Source organism: Strongylocentrotus purpuratus, unplaced genomic scaffold (assembly GCF_000002235.5).
Source record: "Strongylocentrotus purpuratus isolate Spur 01 unplaced genomic scaffold, Spur_5.0 spur5_scaffold_12, whole genome shotgun sequence".
NCBI lineage: Eukaryota > Metazoa > Echinodermata > Echinoidea > Camarodonta > Strongylocentrotidae > Strongylocentrotus > Strongylocentrotus purpuratus.
Genome location: NW_022145597.1, coordinates 11404585 through 11422089, shown reverse-complemented (window position 1 = coordinate 11422089; position 17505 = coordinate 11404585). Strand labels below are relative to the sequence as shown.

At 38.5% G+C, this 17505-nt stretch overlaps 1 protein-coding gene across 1 annotated transcript in view; it reads right to left on the bottom strand.

Annotated features, from left to right (window-relative positions):
- The window catches only part of LOC100888151 (dynein heavy chain 2, axonemal), an 83705-nt gene that overhangs the window by 56289 nt on the left and 9911 nt on the right, over window positions 1-17505 (bottom strand). The window contains exons 12-30 of the mRNA XM_030981822.1: window positions 17274-17456; window positions 16311-16525; window positions 15643-15789; window positions 14266-14422; window positions 13146-13385; window positions 11855-12025; window positions 10928-11056; window positions 9891-10006; window positions 9168-9263; window positions 8283-8483; window positions 7601-7757; window positions 6861-7035; window positions 5385-5548; window positions 4206-4367; window positions 3410-3533; window positions 2134-2353; window positions 1443-1623; window positions 898-1036; window positions 4-164 (exon numbers count right to left, since the gene is read on the bottom strand). Coding sequence (XP_030837682.1) covers window positions 4-164; window positions 898-1036; window positions 1443-1623; window positions 2134-2353; window positions 3410-3533; window positions 4206-4367; window positions 5385-5548; window positions 6861-7035; window positions 7601-7757; window positions 8283-8483; window positions 9168-9263; window positions 9891-10006; window positions 10928-11056; window positions 11855-12025; window positions 13146-13385; window positions 14266-14422; window positions 15643-15789; window positions 16311-16525; window positions 17274-17456 — 3138 coding nt within the window. The remainder of the gene's footprint in view (window positions 1-3; window positions 165-897; window positions 1037-1442; window positions 1624-2133; window positions 2354-3409; window positions 3534-4205; window positions 4368-5384; window positions 5549-6860; window positions 7036-7600; window positions 7758-8282; window positions 8484-9167; window positions 9264-9890; window positions 10007-10927; window positions 11057-11854; window positions 12026-13145; window positions 13386-14265; window positions 14423-15642; window positions 15790-16310; window positions 16526-17273; window positions 17457-17505) is intronic.

The window sequence follows — 17505 nt, the reverse complement described above, 5'->3', positions numbered from 1 at the left end:
TACTGCTTCAGGATTCTTTGACTGGCCAAGGATCTCTAGGAGGTCATCGTTCGAGAGGAAGTAGAACCGAGGGAAGATCTGTCTCTTGGTCTCCAGGTACATGTCCAAAGATTTCTGGATCTCTTCTAGCTTGTTGTTCATCTCATTCAACGTCTCCAGTAGACCTACATATCAAACATAAATGAAAAGATATGTTAATCCGTTTTGGAACAGGAATTATTTTTTAGGGCTACCTTGATCACATATTGTTCTTCAGATTGGAACCGGTCATAATTTTCTTTTATTGCTACATTGTTAAAGTATAATGTAATGTCTTTGAAACAATATACATGGGAAACAATGTGGGCAAAAAGTTTTAAAAATTGCCAATTTAGATTAAAAATAATGATTTTGAATCTCTGAACGTGTTGCCAACTTAAAGATTTTAAAGCTCCTTTTTCCTTATTAAAAATTTCCATTCTCATTAACATCTTCAGTAGACCTGTGTGTTAAACAGAATGAAAAAGATATGTTAAACACATTGCCTTGGGGAATAAGATCTGGCTTATACAAATCTGTCAGAACCTATCGCACTTACAAACACAATAGCCCACTGATTTCTTTCTGCAACCAGATTAAAGCGTGATGGCTCATCGGTAGAGCAGTGGGCTTGTAACTAGGAGGTCCCAGGTTCGAAACCAATTTCATGTGCTAGTGACCTATGCTAAGGGATTAATCCTTATTTCCAAGTCCCTAAAAGAGGACTTAAAGCCGCCTGTCCCCTGGTTGCTTACTTAAAAGTAAACATATACTTTCTTAGCTGTCGGGTAAAACAAACAAACCTACCAACCGTCCAAGATAAGAATCGACTAGAAACTGTATTCAATGCTTATGGGAGAATTCTTTTCATATATTTACCCTCATGGTGTGTGCCACGTAGAGCATTGTTGTCCTTGTGTAACCTGGACATGATGATCTTCCAGTTGGCGTTGACGCTGTCAAACTCCGCTGACTCACGAGGGAGCTGCTTACGGATATCTTCACCCAAAAAGATGTTCTACACAGGTACAAAATAAAAATGGGAATTTCCTTTAAGGCTGAGATATCAACCATATGCTTAGTAGAGTTACGTTATGGTGTCTGAAATAATGATTCCCCTCATAAAACATTAGCAAGAAGTGAGAAATTCTTCAAAATATTCAATTAGATGGACTCAAATTGGTTTGGAATAATATTGAGCAAAATAAATTTATGTAGATCCAAAATAAACCGTTATTTTGTCAAGTTCAATTCAATCACACCTTTGCACTTCTTCCTTCCTTCCAACTGACCAACTGACCAACTTCCCCACCAATCCAACTATCCCAACCAACCAACCAACCAACCAATCAATCTATCAATCATGCATGTAAAAGTACAGTTTGGTGAAGGATGATTCACATGTGAAGATTCTGAACCCCTACCTCAAGGTACATCCACTGTCTCTGGACCGTCAGGGTCATCTCTATGACCTCTAGGATATGCGACAGGGTCCTCTCCCAGTAGTCCACCTCCTTCTCAAAGGCCTTGACGAAGCGGGAGGCTTTCATCGTTGACAGGGTCACCTGGTTGTCCTCAAGGACCTGGAAGACCTCATCCGTGGCTCTGTGCAAAATGAAAGGTCAAGGGTTAGTGGGAGGTCAAAGGTTAAAGGAAGGTCAAAGGTTAATGGCAGTTTAAATGATCAATTGGGACGGCTGAATCAAATTCTCATTTGTAACTCTGTGAGAATTGGAGGTCAAAGGTTAATGGAAGCTAAAAAATAAATGCAATTGTGAATGAAAAGGTGAGTCAGTCTAAACAGATTCTTAAAGATTATCCTTAATACCAAAGTAGCAAAAAATTTCCGAATTTATAACTGGTCCAAAAGATATCTAGAGGATTATAAGTAATGTCAGCTGGAGTGATATGAGGCAGTCTAGATTCCAGAAGATTGTAGAGCAAAATCAAGTCTTTAAATAGTTCGTTACAGCTTAGCCAAACCAAGAATCAAACATTTATTTATTTTCAACCAACATTACCCATATGACACAAAATCAAGTAAGCAATTATCAAGCTTTTCTGGGCATTGCCTTCCACTCAACATTAACAAAATGGCCAACATGGCCAACTTACTTTAGTCTGTAATGGCCTCTGTCTTTGTAGGGCGATACATCGAGGATTGTCTCCTCCCATACATCTCTGATCCCTGAGAGAGACTGCTCAATGGCCAACTCTTTACTGGCTGCACCAGATATCTCGGACACCTTCTCGGCGTGGGCGTCGAATCCTAGCTCAATGATCCTCTCGAGTGTGAACTCATCAGCTGTATGGTCAAATGTCTTCTCCAGCTCATCTGATGATGGGTTGCAAAAGAGAAAGGGCAAGTTAGAATGTTAGAGTCGGTAAAACTTTAAAATCAAATCGTACTACACGATGATCCTCTCAAGTGTGAACTCATCGGCTGTATGGTCAAACATCTTCTCAAGCTCATCTGATGGGTTGGAAAAGAGAAAGGGCAAATTTGGAAGTTAGGAGTTGGTAAAACTTCGAAATCGAAACGTACTATACTCCTACTGACATACCACCCAAAGTGAAAAGCGTGTTGAGCTCCAATTATATCCCATTATACTGTCATGGAAATCTATGCTATTATTGGAACTTTCTCTCTACCACAGTCAGAGCTGTGTGGTCAAACGTCTTCTCGAGCTCATCTGATGATGATGGGTTGCAAAAGAGAAAGGGCAAACTTGGAAGTTAGAGTTGGTAAAACTTCTAAATTGAAACGTACTACTGTACAAATAAGGGCAAATTAGGAAGTTAGAGTTGGTATAACTTCAAAATTGAAACGTTCTACTGTAAACGCTGTTATTTTTGCATGATTTAATTTTCGTGCAGAGCTACCCCAAAACATGTTCGGTGGTTCTTAAATTCAGCCCGTTTAAAACTCATATAAGAAGTCATGCTTATGTTTTTCTCGAGTTCTGAAATTCGTGCTTGCCTATCTTAGCGCGTCATCCACGAAAATTAATGTACCGCAAATATTTCTACTTTTACAATATACTAGCTCCTACTGGTTTACCACCCAAAGTGATGAGCTTGTTAAACTCTGATCATGCTATTGTAGGACCTTCCTCTCTACCAGAGTTTGATGAAAGTTTATGAGAGAAATCCCATTAAAATCTCTGGCACTTCTTCAGAGTCATTCAGAATTAGAACTTGGTTGCAACAGCTAATATCTGAAAATGGATAACTGGGTGAAATAACCACTTACGTATCCGAACATTTTACATGGTGAGGACCAGAAATATTACAACTTTGCAATATTTTAAGTTCATAACATTTAACACACTATCCAGTCTCAAATAAGTAAAAGTAAAATAGCAAAAAAAAAGGTGTCTCTGTTCTTTACCTTGCAATTGCTGCCAATGACGCTGTCTCATGGCATGGTTATGAAGATCTGTGACTAGAGGCATTGTACGGCGGAACTGATCCACACGGTTCTTGGAGAAATCCACAACCTCCCAGCTTTTGTCCTGATCAGAAACAAAGAATGATTTAAGGTATTAAGGTAAGTCTTTAGATTTATCCCAACTGATTATGGGACAATTACAACTATGCATTGGTTATACAAAAGTCCTGACATAATAAACAAATCATGTTTTGAGAAGCAGAACGGTGTTAAGATATTGACTGTTAAGGCTTGTTTAGATGTTCAGATATGGTGCGGCAAAACCACTGTTTTTTTTTTAACGCCAGCGTAAAGTTAAATATACTTTTCTGTATCCTATAACACAGAGCTGGGTGAATATGCTGAAGTCACTTGTTGCATGCAGTTGCAATTCATTTACACATTTAGAAAAAAACATGGAGGCTTTTTGCGGCGGTTTACTGCGTCTAAGGATCGAAATCCAACATCAGCCTCTTCACATCACCTAGGAGATGCTTTGTGTTTCTTGCCAAACCTGACTCGACTGACACTAAGAGAAAAGTTCTATTGTACACTGAATGCAAAGGCGTCAACCTTACAGGTATCTATGTCTGTTTGTACTCTACATACTTGCCATGATGAATTCAAGTGCACATTTAGTTTGAAGAGTTATGACCTTTATTTACACAGAAAATTTACACATCAAATGGATAGTCTTTCAGCCTTTTTGGCATCATGTATGAACCAATCTCCAGGGTGTACGGACGAGCTCTCTCACCTTGAGTTCTCTGCTGAGTTTGTTGAGCTTCTTGAAGAGTTGACCGGCAGTCATCTCCATCTCCGTGGTAACTAGTGATGCAAATGTGCCCACCTTCCACGTGTTCCATAGCTCCTCCCACTCCTTAGTCAGCTGCCAAACGTTCTCAATGAAGTCCAAGTCCTATCAAATAAGAATTTATCAAGGAATATATCTTATTATCAGTGTCGACTAGTAGATCAGTCAATGGACTAGAGATCAGGGCCCTGTCTTACAAAGAGTTGATATCAATCGCAACTATGTACACAAGAGATAAGAGACTGCAAACTTGCAATTGATTATAGGACTTGTGATTTGGATCAATCGCAACTCTTTGTAAGACAGGGCCCAGAAGGTACCCTGCCTTGGCACGAATGTCCTGTAGCATGACATTAATCTATATTTGCCACTCAACCCAGTTGAGGTAAACAGCTACAACTAGGATGAACATTTCTTGCATGTCTCTGAGACTTATATGGAAAGCGAGGCTATGAAAATTTTCTACATTATAATTCATATAACTCATGTGTCAATGAATGGGTTACTAGATGTACTTTGCACTACAATATAAAGTGAAAATATTTCAAATCAAATCTCAGTTCAACTTAGAAAGGAAATTCACTTTAGTGTAGGCCTTATGGTGGAGATTATGCCGTGCTCAAATTAACCTAAAAAAACAACTAAAAGATACATTTAATCACTAGAGTGTGAGCTGAGCTACCACAACTATAGCCATCCATTGGATCTTGATCCTCAAGAGGATTCAATGTCTGCAGTCCCAATTACGCTTGAAAACTTTAGGCTAAACAGACTTGACTTGGGGCCTCTTGAATAAAAGTCACATTTAAACTCATTAAAAAAAAAAAATCAAGTGCAACTTTATTTCTAACCAATCAGGATAGCCTATTTAGGACTTGCATTTAATTTTTGGACTTGCATATCTAAAAGATGCATAGGAATGGGCTTCTATTGGGAATTTTACACTGTTTGGCTTTTAACCCAATAACAGTTGTCAATAGCCAGGATTAGCTTTCAGTTTTATGACCAACAGGCCTTATGTAATACTTTGCCTTTCTCCATCCATTCCCCCATTCGTTAAAGTCCTTATCTCACTTTTCCCTCATCCGAAGACTCTCTGAGAGACAAGGGGGTATTTCTTACCTTATCTAGCTGTTGGATCTCTTTGGAAGGAGGCTGGTCAATCTTGAAGATGTTCAGCCCTCGCCTGATGGTCGCCTCCTGGGCCTTGAGGTCAGTGACCTTTTCTCTGGTCGCAGCAATGGACACCAGCGCATCGTCACATGACATCTGACTGCTGAACGGACCTGATAGATTAGAAGCAGATGTAAAGGTTCAAAGTCAGTTCAGAAATTAGAAGGAAGGATTGCCACATCAGTGTTGCGAAAACACTTTCAGGACAGGATTTATTTTTACAGCTAAATTGATTACATATCGTTCTTCGAATTGGGAACAATAATATTTTTCTTTTATCACTAAAAGGATAGAATGAAATACAATGTCTCTAGAAACAATAGACACGGGCGAGAATGTTGCTAATTTTTTCTTAATGGCCAGTTTTGGTTGAAAAACAATGATTTTTAATCTCTCAACTTGTTGCCAAGTTAGGGATTTTAAAACTTATTTTCCTTCTTAAAGTTCCTGGTATCAAACGCAATATAGTCATTAAACAAAAATGGATGCAGTGTGTGGAAAAAAATTGCCCTTTCTACTTGTGTATCTGATTTGTAATTGAGCCAAACCACAAAATATAGAATAATTGTTGCAAAAGGGTCAATTAAAAACAAAGTGACTGAACCATTTCACCAAGACACATTTGACCTGTCTACTTGCAAAGTTCAATAGTTAAAGGCTTTACCACTTGTTTGAAAGTCTTTCAGGTTTCAGGCTGGGGTTTGAACCTTAATCCTCTTCACTAAAAAACAAAGTCACTGAACCACCTCACCAAGACACATTTGACCTGTCTACTTGCAAAGTTCAATAGTTCAAGACATTTACCACTTGTTTGGAAGTCTTCTAGGTTTCAGGCTCGGATTTGAACCCTAATCCTCTTCACTAAAAAACAAAGTAATTGAACCACTTCACAGAGAAAAATGTGACCTAGCTATCTACTTGTTCAATAGTTCAAGGCTTTACATACGTACATATTGATATTTATATAGCGCCTTTACATAAACAAGCTCAAAGCGCTTTACATATTTAGTAAATAAAACAGAATAATTATTTTGCTCTCCAAGTGCATACACTGTAAATTTGTTGTGTAAAGCTGTGTAAGGCGAGGCGTCAAAAATAAATATACCAGCCAGCGGCAGCTAACTGCACTTGTGCGTCCTGGCTGCATTTTTTTAATTAGCTCAGCCGGCTACCGCTGGCGGTAGGACCCTCAATTAACTCATGATGTCATCATAATGGTCTCCGAACAAAAGCATGCGCCGGCTGCCGCCTTTCGAATGGAAACCGAGCCTCAGATCCCAGCCTGGCGCAAGCCGGCTGGGCTAATAAGTGAAAAATAATTGCCCCAGCCAGGCTTCGGCCGTAATTGCAGCCTCGATGCGCCAATACATGAGGCGGCAGCCTGCTGGTATCGATATTTTTGACGCCTCGCCTAAAGTTATTTACCACTTGTTTGGAAGTCCTCCAGGGTCTGATGGGAGGTTTTCTTAAACTCTTCTGCAGAGTGGATCAGACCCGTCTTGAACTTCTCCTTGTGTTTCTTGAGCATGACGTCGCTGTCGATCAGGCACTCCTGGAAGGACACCCACTCGTTCCCCAGGTCGTCCAGGGTGGCTCGGACCTACATGTGGACGATACCAAAGTAGGATGTTAAGACTGACATATAGGCGTCTCCTGATGCACTTTGGAATCATGGTATCTAGTTTGACCTGTTTTGTTTTACTAAATGTGATCGCCACTACCATGACACAAACCCAATCATCGACTCCATTTTAATTGGCAACCCTGCCTTTGTAATGAGTTGATTTGTATAAAGGACACAAATAAGAGAAACAGAATGGCTAAAGTTAATAAATCTGATCAATAATAAGAAAGTGCTAGAGAACTGAGATCACTACATTTATGCAAATCTCAAATTGGCAATTGGTCAGTGGATTGTGACGTGTGCATGGACTCCTATTTGTCATGGACATACAAAAACACTAATTTCTCTTTTTGTCCTTAGCGCTTTCCTCCATTCATTTACACCTGGATGGAGAGTAGCAAACATGGATTACTGTCTTGCCAAAGGGCATTGGTGCAAGGCTGGGATGCAAAACCCCAACCTTTAGATTGAAAGTCAAGTGAACGAACCACCCCACCATATCAGTTTGAATTTTCACATCATTACAGCCAAAGCCACCTACGTTATCTGGGATAGGGACGTCGTATTTCTCTAGGATTGAGAACTGCTCGTAGAGGGGAGGGAAGCGAGCTTCGATTCCGGACTGGTCTTTCTGAAGCTCTTCCAACAGTTCTAAGCTGTCGCCTAACTCATCTAGTGTCTGTGGAGGCTTGCTCAGTCTGTAAATGTAAATAGTAAATGTAAATGTAAATATAAATAGTGAAAGTAAATAGTAAATGTAAATGGTAAGTGTAAATGAAAAAAGTAAATGTAAATAGTAAATGTAAATAGTAAATGTAAATAGTAAATGTAAATAGTAAATGTAAATAGTAAATGTAATTTTAAAAGTAAATGTAAATGTAAATGTAAATAGTAAATGTAAATGTAAATGTTTTTCATAACACTACAGTCTATTGGGGAAAACGAGTATGGTTAAACCGATCACTCAAAGATTTTTACTTTTTTGAGGCACTTCTTGATCATATTGAAGCGCAATTTTTTAAGAGCTTCAATATTACACCATATCACAGACACTGATAACACCTAGGGCCGTGCATCTCAGATTTAACAATTTTAAATGATGCCTTGAACATGCATTCGTTTAAAAAAGTTTCATATCCAGTTCCTGCTGGCAATGGGGTAATAACTAAGACAATTCAAATTTTAAAAATAAATGTCAAAACATTCCTCCTATGATTTCTTACTTTTCCTGGTTCTCCTTGAGGAACTTATGAAGGTCAGACAGCTTCTGGCTGGCCATCTCAGCGAGGAGAGTGGTGAACTTATTTTGCCACTCATTACAGTGGCTCAGTAATGCAAACTTGAGTGGAGAGCAGTCCAGCATGACAAACTGAATGTTGAGAACAGTCTCCTCCTTCTGGACATTGTTAGCCACTTCAGTGTATCTGTAAGGTGAAAGTATGATTTAGTGGATAAATTTTGTTCTGTCACTATACACTGGTTTATTAAGCACTGTTCTACATTAAAACCTATATAAAGAATGCTTGAGAGAAAAAAAAAGAAAAGTGATCTTTGTACAATTTGTAGTCTTTATCTAAAAGTTGCTTTCAATATATATTTCATGGAGAAACAAACAATGTAGTCTTTAAAGGGACTTTGTAACATTGTTCAGATGAGAGATAGTGGTGCTAAGGCAGTGACTTCAATGCTAGATGTACAATTAAAGATAATCTGAAAATTTGAGCGAAAACGGACCATTATTCATGGTACAAATTGGGAAAAACTGATCCGATCGATTTCTTAATTCTCCCAACTATATTATTACAATTTAATTACATTTTAAGTGAATGGAAATCTCACAAAGCAATAAAATGGCTCTACATTCCATTCCAGACATTTAAGTGTTGACAGATTTTTTATAGCCTGTTTTTATGTCTTTTTTTCAAGGAAAAACGGTTGGGAAAATTCAAAAAATGGTTGGGAGAATTTAGATTCAGAAGTTTTGAACTAGGTGCATGTTTCCCAGCAGTTGCAGGAAATAATGTACTCCAACTTTCTTAGCATCCAAGGTAAAACAAACAATAAAACTATTTATCAAGCTACCTGTATTTGAGAGTAAACAATCTTACCTTCCAATGTCTGCATCAAAGGATGAGACAGGGGGCTCACACTTCTGATATCTTCTGATGAATGCATCCTTGTTGACCTCCCAGATCTCACGGTAGCTGTGTACATAATGGAAAATGATAGAAAAATTATTATTCCATCTACAAAACCAAGACTAACTTTCAAAAAATGTCATGCTCCACCAAAGGATAAAGAGTATTTGCCATGATAAACCAGAAATGGATTGGTAACACACTGCTTTAAACTCATTTAATGGCAAATTTGAAAGTTCCAATTTCTAGCATGTCATTCATTTGCAGATCATCATACTGATCCATAACAATGGGGGTATGGCAAAATTATCTTTTAGGGGTTTATTGCTGTTTGGTCTAAAAGCAGCCTGTCTACTATATCCACGTGGTCTGATAATCATTTTATCTACAGACAAAATGAGCATTAGACAAATTGGAAGTTAGACTTCCTGGTTATTAGACTAAATGAACAAAAGACCAAATGTGCAGTAGACTAATTAGATATTAGGCCATATTGAAATTAGACCAAATGACTATTAGCCTAAATGGTCATTAAACCAAACAATAAGTAGATGAAATGATTATTAGACCATGTGGATGGTAGAATGGCTGGGTGTAGACCATATGGGAATAGACTAATTGGGTAGTGAACAAACTGGTTGTAGACTAAACGGCAATCCATCTTGAGATATCTAAACCGAATCATTCTCTTACCTATCCCATGTACCCAGGTATGTCATGAGATGTTGAGCGTTGGCTTGCATACCGGTATTGATACTCTTCTGAATCTTCTTGGTTTCTTCATCATTCTCTATTACGACATAGATAGGCTAGGAAGGGAGGAAAGGACAGGAAATAATTAGAACATAATTATATATTTGTTTCATATTCATCATTCGCTACTACTACATAGTTGGGCTGATAGAAAAGAGCAAGAAATAATTGGAATACGATTTATATTTATTTTCCTTTCTGGTTATACATCCCAAATACACGAAAGCTGACTATGTCAGTGTACACAATGGTTACTACAGATTCTCTGATACATGTTCATGTACAGCTTTTCTTCTTCTTTAAGTATCTTTCCCATATTTGAACCAACAAAAGAGATTATCTCGGAAACTTATAAGCTTCTTCATATGTGATAACTTCATCAAGTTGATTTACAAGTGTAATTATCCATGTTATTGTTATATCCACGTTATATATTGAAATTCAGAATGACAATTGATAGTTCTTGAAAACCTCACCAAAATGTTCACTCATGCAACTTTGGGCTGGGATGTGCAAAATTATGTATATAGCAAAAATAAAGGAATCATACAAAAACAGGCACATCTGAAATTCAATTTTGTTTTCCTTTTGATGTTGTTATGTAGACATCTTTCCAGAAGGCACAACTTCCTTCATGTATCTCCTACTGTATTCCTTAAAATGGCAACTATTTCTGCAAACACCTAGCCTAGCCACTGAACCTGGAGGAGGCACGATAGCTCAGTTGGTAGAGCAGTGGTCTCGTAATCCGGCGACCCGGGTTTGAAACCTAAGGCGATGAGCTAGTGCCCTTTGATAAGGTATTAATCCTCATTACCAGGTCTCTCCAGGTCTCTCGGAGAGGACCTAAAGCCGTCGGTCCTCTGGTTGCTGACTAACAAGCATTTATGCTTTCTTAGCAGTCAGGTAAAATAACCACCACTACACAATAACAATAGTTGTCAACCTTCATGGCTTCTCCATTGTGTCTGCCCTACCTCTTTCTGCGATCTTTTCCTGGTCAGGAGATCCGGTAACCGTTGGATAACAGACACGGCAGCCGTTAGCTTGCTGCTTGTGTTCATGACAATGAGTGCGAGGTTCTTCAGAGTGGGGGAGAACTCAACCTGGATGGAAAGAAAATCGGATGAGATATTTGCATATGACATAGAGATGTGTGATGTTTGGCCAGAATAAGGAAAGTCAAGGGGGATAATGCTTTACATTTTAGGGGCTTTGACTTTTTGCTTTTGCTGACTATTCCACTCAATATTCAATTTTTTCCCCTCTTTTAACCATGTTCAAGTATGCATATATATTTTCCTCCTTCATTTAAACTTTATACAAAAAATGGTGATTTAAAGTGTTGAACATCTTGCCAATTGAAGGACTTTAATGCAAATTTTTCTACAGTCAAACTTTCACTGCTCTCTCTTTCTGTTTAGGCATCCAGTATATCTTTTAGACTCTAAAGCAATATTGAGCCACACCCCGACAATTGTGCAATTGCCCTGAACGATTAAAATATAACATTATATAGGGTTTATAGGAATGTATAGGGTAAGTGAAAGTGACATAAGCCAGAGTAATCGTATGATTGCAGGACCCTTAGGGAGGAATGATAATACAGCATTATCAGTCATCAGTATTAAAGCTTATCTGTACTAGTTTATAGGAGGGATTAGACCGCCATGCAAGGTCACTGGACAGGTGGTTATCTGATCAACACAGCTCTCAAATAACATAAGAACAAGAGGATCATGGGGGACCGAACGTCACCGATTAGACATTGTTTGTTATATAGAGGGCGCATGTAGCTATAAGTAGTACAGTGGGCCTTTAATACTGATGAGGCTACCCTGGGTAAAAAGGACATTATTATCATTATCATCATTATTGCATAAAAATATTCCATGATTTCGCACCTTTGTCTTATCAAGGACCACTTTGACCCTGAAGAGGGGGTTAGGGGTGCTCTTGCCGTCCCCGTTGATGGCCCTAGAGAGCTCCTGCAGGGACCACTTGACGTTGAGACGGAACGCTTCTTCCACCATCCTGTCCATCTTCTCTGTGTAACGATGCCAGTAACCTTGAACCTAGAGAAAAAAAATGAAGACAGATTCCTCGTTCAGAAGTGGAAAACTATACATTTCCGCGATGACTATACGCTTTGTACAATAACTCAGCGGTTATTTGATCAGTGATATTCACTGTCTGACATTACCAATATTGATACTCAGTTTTTAGGATTTTTTCTCTGTGTAAGGATGCCAGTAACCTTGAACCAAGAGAAGAAAAAATGAAGACAATTTCCCCATTCAGAAGTGGAAAACTATACATTTCGGCAATAACTGTACGTTTTGTGCAACAACTCAGCGGCTATATGATAAGTGATAAGTGACTGTCTGCAATACCGATATGATTACTAATTTGTAAGGATTTTTTCTGTGCGTAACGATGCCAGTAACCTTGAACCTAGAGCAGACAAAAATGAAGACAGATTCCCCATTCAGAAGTGGAATACTATACATTTCTGCGATCATTGTCCGCTTTGTGCAATGACTCTGCAGCTAAATGATAAGCGATATTCACTGTCTGACATTACCAATGTGTATACCATTTTTTTAGGATATAAGTTAATTGTCTAGAATAGTTACATTTGATATTGTACCTTGCACCTACGCTCCAAAGGAAATTATTATAAATGGGTTTTTTGGTTTAAATGGTCGTCCCTAAATAGGAATCATTTATCAACATTCCTTGTGCTACACTGCCCAGCAGTCAGTAGTGAAATTCATGCCTGCAGTTCCGACCAGTCGGGTGCCTAAAATCTTCATATGCTGTATATAATCAAGCTCTCTATAAATCCAGGGGATGTTTCACAAAGATTCTAAAAAGACCTTAACTCTAAGTTGGACTTAAAAATTATGCAGAGCTATTTGTAGCCTTAAAACAAAATATATTCAAAAGCAAAAATTGAAGCATTTTAGACTTTTCAAAAATAAGGCATCGAGAACATGAAATCTCCCATGACAATTGAAAATATGAATGATTTGAATCCACATTTTACGCCTTTTAAAATAACTTTTACAAAATATTTTCAAAGATGCTCACGGCTTTCCATAATTGTTAAGTCCAACTTAGAGATAAGTTCAACTTAGGATCTTTCTAAAACACCCCCCCCCCCCGATGAATTTCTGCAGGAATCCTACGTACCTCTTGGCCGTCCGCCCTGAACACCTCATAGGTCTGTCTCATGGTGTTGACGATCTCTTCGTGGATCATCTGCAGCCGTTTGGTCGCGTTGGTCCGATGAAGCTTCTGCTCCTCCTCAAACTCCATGTCCTCGTAGATGCGCTTCCCATCGATTTTGACGAGCAGCGTCTCGCTGATCCGCTTGCAGCTGCGCGAGATGGTCAGGTTGGCGATCTTGTAGTCGTCCACAATGGCTTGAACCTGATACAAAAGCAAATAAAACATTAATGGAGTCATTGGACAGCAGTGTCAAGATACAAAGTTATACAGTCAAACCTTTCTATAGTGACCACCCAAGGGAAACACAAAAAGTGGCCTTGTAGACACATGTTCTTTGTAGACAGGTTATTTTAGTACATGATTCAATGTGAAACCATTTTCAAGGAAAACAACAAATGTGGCCTTTGTAAACAGGTGGTCTTTGAAGACAGGTGGTCACTAAAGCAGGTTTGACTGTACCAGACATGAATTGACTTTACACTGAAGAATATAACCAATGATTACAGTGCTACAGGAATATTTTAATCAAAGTTATAAAGGGCTAGTATCAAGAACTGCTTGATTGTTAAACTGTTCTAAACTATTACCTACTCACTATCAATTCTTGGGGCTAAACAAATATAGTTGATTGACTGTAGAAATTTGCCTGATAGTTATGTATGGAATACTCCTCTTTAAAATCAGTTTTATAATTACCATATCAATAAAAGAATCCCAGAGGCCATAGGGTCAGTCAATGTCTGAACGTAATCTGACTGAGCATATCTTTCGATACCATCCGATTTCTTTCATCTTTAACGATGTGATGTTTGTTGATATCATTGCTTTAATTAAAACTATCATGCATATATATTTGGATGTAAATGCTGTTTTCATTCACGTTAGACTGGGCGTTGTGGCGTGCGCCTGTAATCCAGCTAACAATGGAAGTTACAAAATGATTCAGCCGAGGACGCAAGCGTGAATCTGAGTCACTTCTTTCGGATGGTGACGTTAAAGGTCGGTCCCCAGACGTAAATAATCATATCTGATTGATACACGTCTGCGAAAAACCCAAATACAGACACAAACACACACGTACCTTGCCGGCATGCAATCTACACTCTGCTACAAAGAAGTCTGAGATACCCTTGGAGGCCCAGGTGAGCTTCGTAAGGCCTGGATGGATCTTCTTGTCAAGGTGTCGTATCCGTTCCTTGAAGAGTCCTCTCTCCTCCAAGGACAAGGCGGCTATTATTCTGAAATAGCAGAGGGAAGGAGACATGAGATACTGTAAGCATGAAGTCGGAGAGAACATATCTGTGGATATTACGTTATTATACGATTAACAGTAACCTCACAAACATAGTGCTATTTGGTTTTTTGATGTGGTCAAACAAGTCGTTGAATAATTCAGAAAGTCTTGATGAATGTAGAATGTTAATAAATGCATATCTAAACAATCTCAATAAAAATCAGCAAAGCTTGAAAGGGAGAAGGAAAAAAATATATATTATCAGAAAACAATAAACAACTTTCTTGTCTTTCAAAATATCCTAGGTGTTCATGAGCAATTACACTGGAAGTACCCTTCCCAGTCAAACATATTATTTGCTTGCTGAAAGATATAGAGCACCACTATTATTGGGATATGGAGAGCTATGTGAGATAGGAAGAGTTCACAAGCTCATTGAACTTGCCATCCTGAACTAAAATGTTGATTTTAACTCTGGGCTGAATTATTTCAAAACAGTTATTTCAACAACATATAGAGTGAAAAATACCTGACTTTTAAAGGATGGGAGCTTGTCTTCAGCATTGGAAATGTTCAATGTTGACTTTTTGGAAGTAAGGTTATTCTTTTTTTCTGTGACTTATTGCTAATATAAAAGACTCTAATGAGGTTGCTAAGTTTTTCTGGGAGACATGAGTTTGTCTAGCAGTATGTTCTCTTGGTCATGCAGCTCACTGTCTTCGCGTACAAACTGGCTCAGACGGATCCTGGTTTGAAAGCGAGTCTATCGGATGGTGACGTTTAAAGGCATGGCCCTACGTGTTATCAGGGTCTGTAATATGGTATTGAAGCCCTAAAAAAATAAATTGCGCTTCAAAATGATCATGAAGTGCCTCAAAAAAGTGAATATCTTTGAGTGACCGGTTTTACCATACTCTTTTTTCTCAATAGACTGTAGTGTTATAAAAACTGTTAGGAAAACGAAAAATGAAATTTCGATTTCCAATCGTAAATATCTTGATAATCAGACAGGCGATCGGCTTGTAAAAGTCATGGGATTCCTGACTGACCTAAATGTTTCTAATTATGATTGTAGCATGAGCTAAATCCAGAATTTTGTTTCAGAATCTGACGCAATGTTACCGAATCACTTTAAAGGTCGGGCCCCAGACGTAAATCGTATCGGATTGATACACGTCTGTAAAAACCCAATACACACACACACACACACAAACACATGCTAACCTATTGTAATCTCTGACCACCAGTAGGACGTTTTCTCTGAGGTTCCTGAGATCTTCTCTCTTCTGGTAAACCTCTGTGACGTAGTGAGGAATCTCAAACATCAACTTCTCCCAATACTGGATCTCATTGAACATCTTCAACAGATTCCTGGACAAGGCAAAAAGAAGGGATCAAACTACAACTGTGACAATCAACTGACAAAGACAGATCTAATTGTCTGTATCAAATCTAAAGTAGTGGCTATTTTTAATGAAAGAGATACATATTAAAACTGAAGTGATCAGCTCTCTACATTAATTAGTCTGCGATTGAGAGTCAGTTTGAAAGGATTTGGAAAGTGAAGAAATGATTCCTAAACCTCATGAATAAAGTGCGGGAGGCAAGGTGATTTTCCCGTACTCCATTTTCTTAGCATCTTTCACCCTTAGAGTGCCCCTAATCTTTTTTTTTCCAAACATGAATCACAAATTAGATAGCTTTAAACCAATTTTCAATCATAGTAATTCTTTAACACTGTTCATCTTGATTTAAGTTGATCCTTGATTTGTTCTTAATTTTTTCAAGAAGACAAAAATATGACATGGAACCTAGAAATGAGGGTCCTGTATTTGAAATCCTACAACACCAGTGGAAGCGTTTAATCAATGAGGGTAAGAGATTAAACTAACCTGTCAAAGTTGACATCCAGCATGCCCATCTTCTCGTTGCTACGGCACAGGAGAGGGCTGTCCAGGAGTTTGATGGATTCCTTGTCCACGGTAGCGGCCCACTCGTTGAAGGTCTTCCGGATGAATTCATCCAGGGCAGTGCTGAGCTGGCTGTACTGGGTACGGGTCTCGGCGCCGCTCCCGATGTTAGGCAAGAAGTAGGCTTTGTTGAGCACCTATGGAGATGGTAAAAATTTGAAGGGATTATAGGAAATACTCGTACAAATTCACCGTAAAATCTGAAGTACTGGGTGCAGCATCTTCTTTCTTCATTTCAACAAATCTTTAAAATATATCATCAAATTCTAAATCTAAATGTTACAAGGGAATATTTACAAAGAAGGAAATAAGAACTTCACTTCATTATCAAAACTAAATGATGGTCTCCAGTCGTAAATGATCATATCTGATCGATGCATGTCTGTAAAAAAAAAACATAACACACACATCCACCGACCAGACCCATCCGCACACTAGCTTTAAAGACCTGGGGGGTGTTTCACAAAGATCCTAAGTAGAACTTAACTCTAAGTTGGACTTAAAAATTATGGACAGCCATTGGAGTCTTTAAATGAAACATATTCAAAAGCAGAAATTCAAGTATTTTAGACTTTTTATTAATTCCACATCCAGAACATGAAGTCTCCTTGATGAAAGAAAATATGAATGATTTCAATAAACAATGAATGCCTTGCAAAATAACTTTTACAAAATATTTTCAAAGATGCTAATGGCTTTCCATATTTTTTAAGTCCAACTTAGAGATAAGTTGAACTTAGGATCTTTGTGAAACACCCCCCAGGCCAAAAGAGCCTGGCCTACATACTGCGGCTTGAGCAAGCCCAGGTCTAAAACCTTCCTCATACTGTATGTGACAATCAAACATAGAAATTCCTTCATTTCAAGATCAAATCTACACCTTACCTCCATACATCTATCTATCCTCCTCTTCAAGGACCTGGCCCAGTGAGCCTGGCCCGCATAGTGGGGCTTGAGGAAGCCCAGGTCCGGGATCTTCTTGGTGAATTCTTTCTTGACGGCGTTGAGTTCATTGTTGAAGAGATGATACACCTCCACAGTCTTCTTGTCAATGGTTCTACGGATAGCCTAAATACGAGAGATACAGCATGAAGAGTAAACTCACTGAAAAAATATA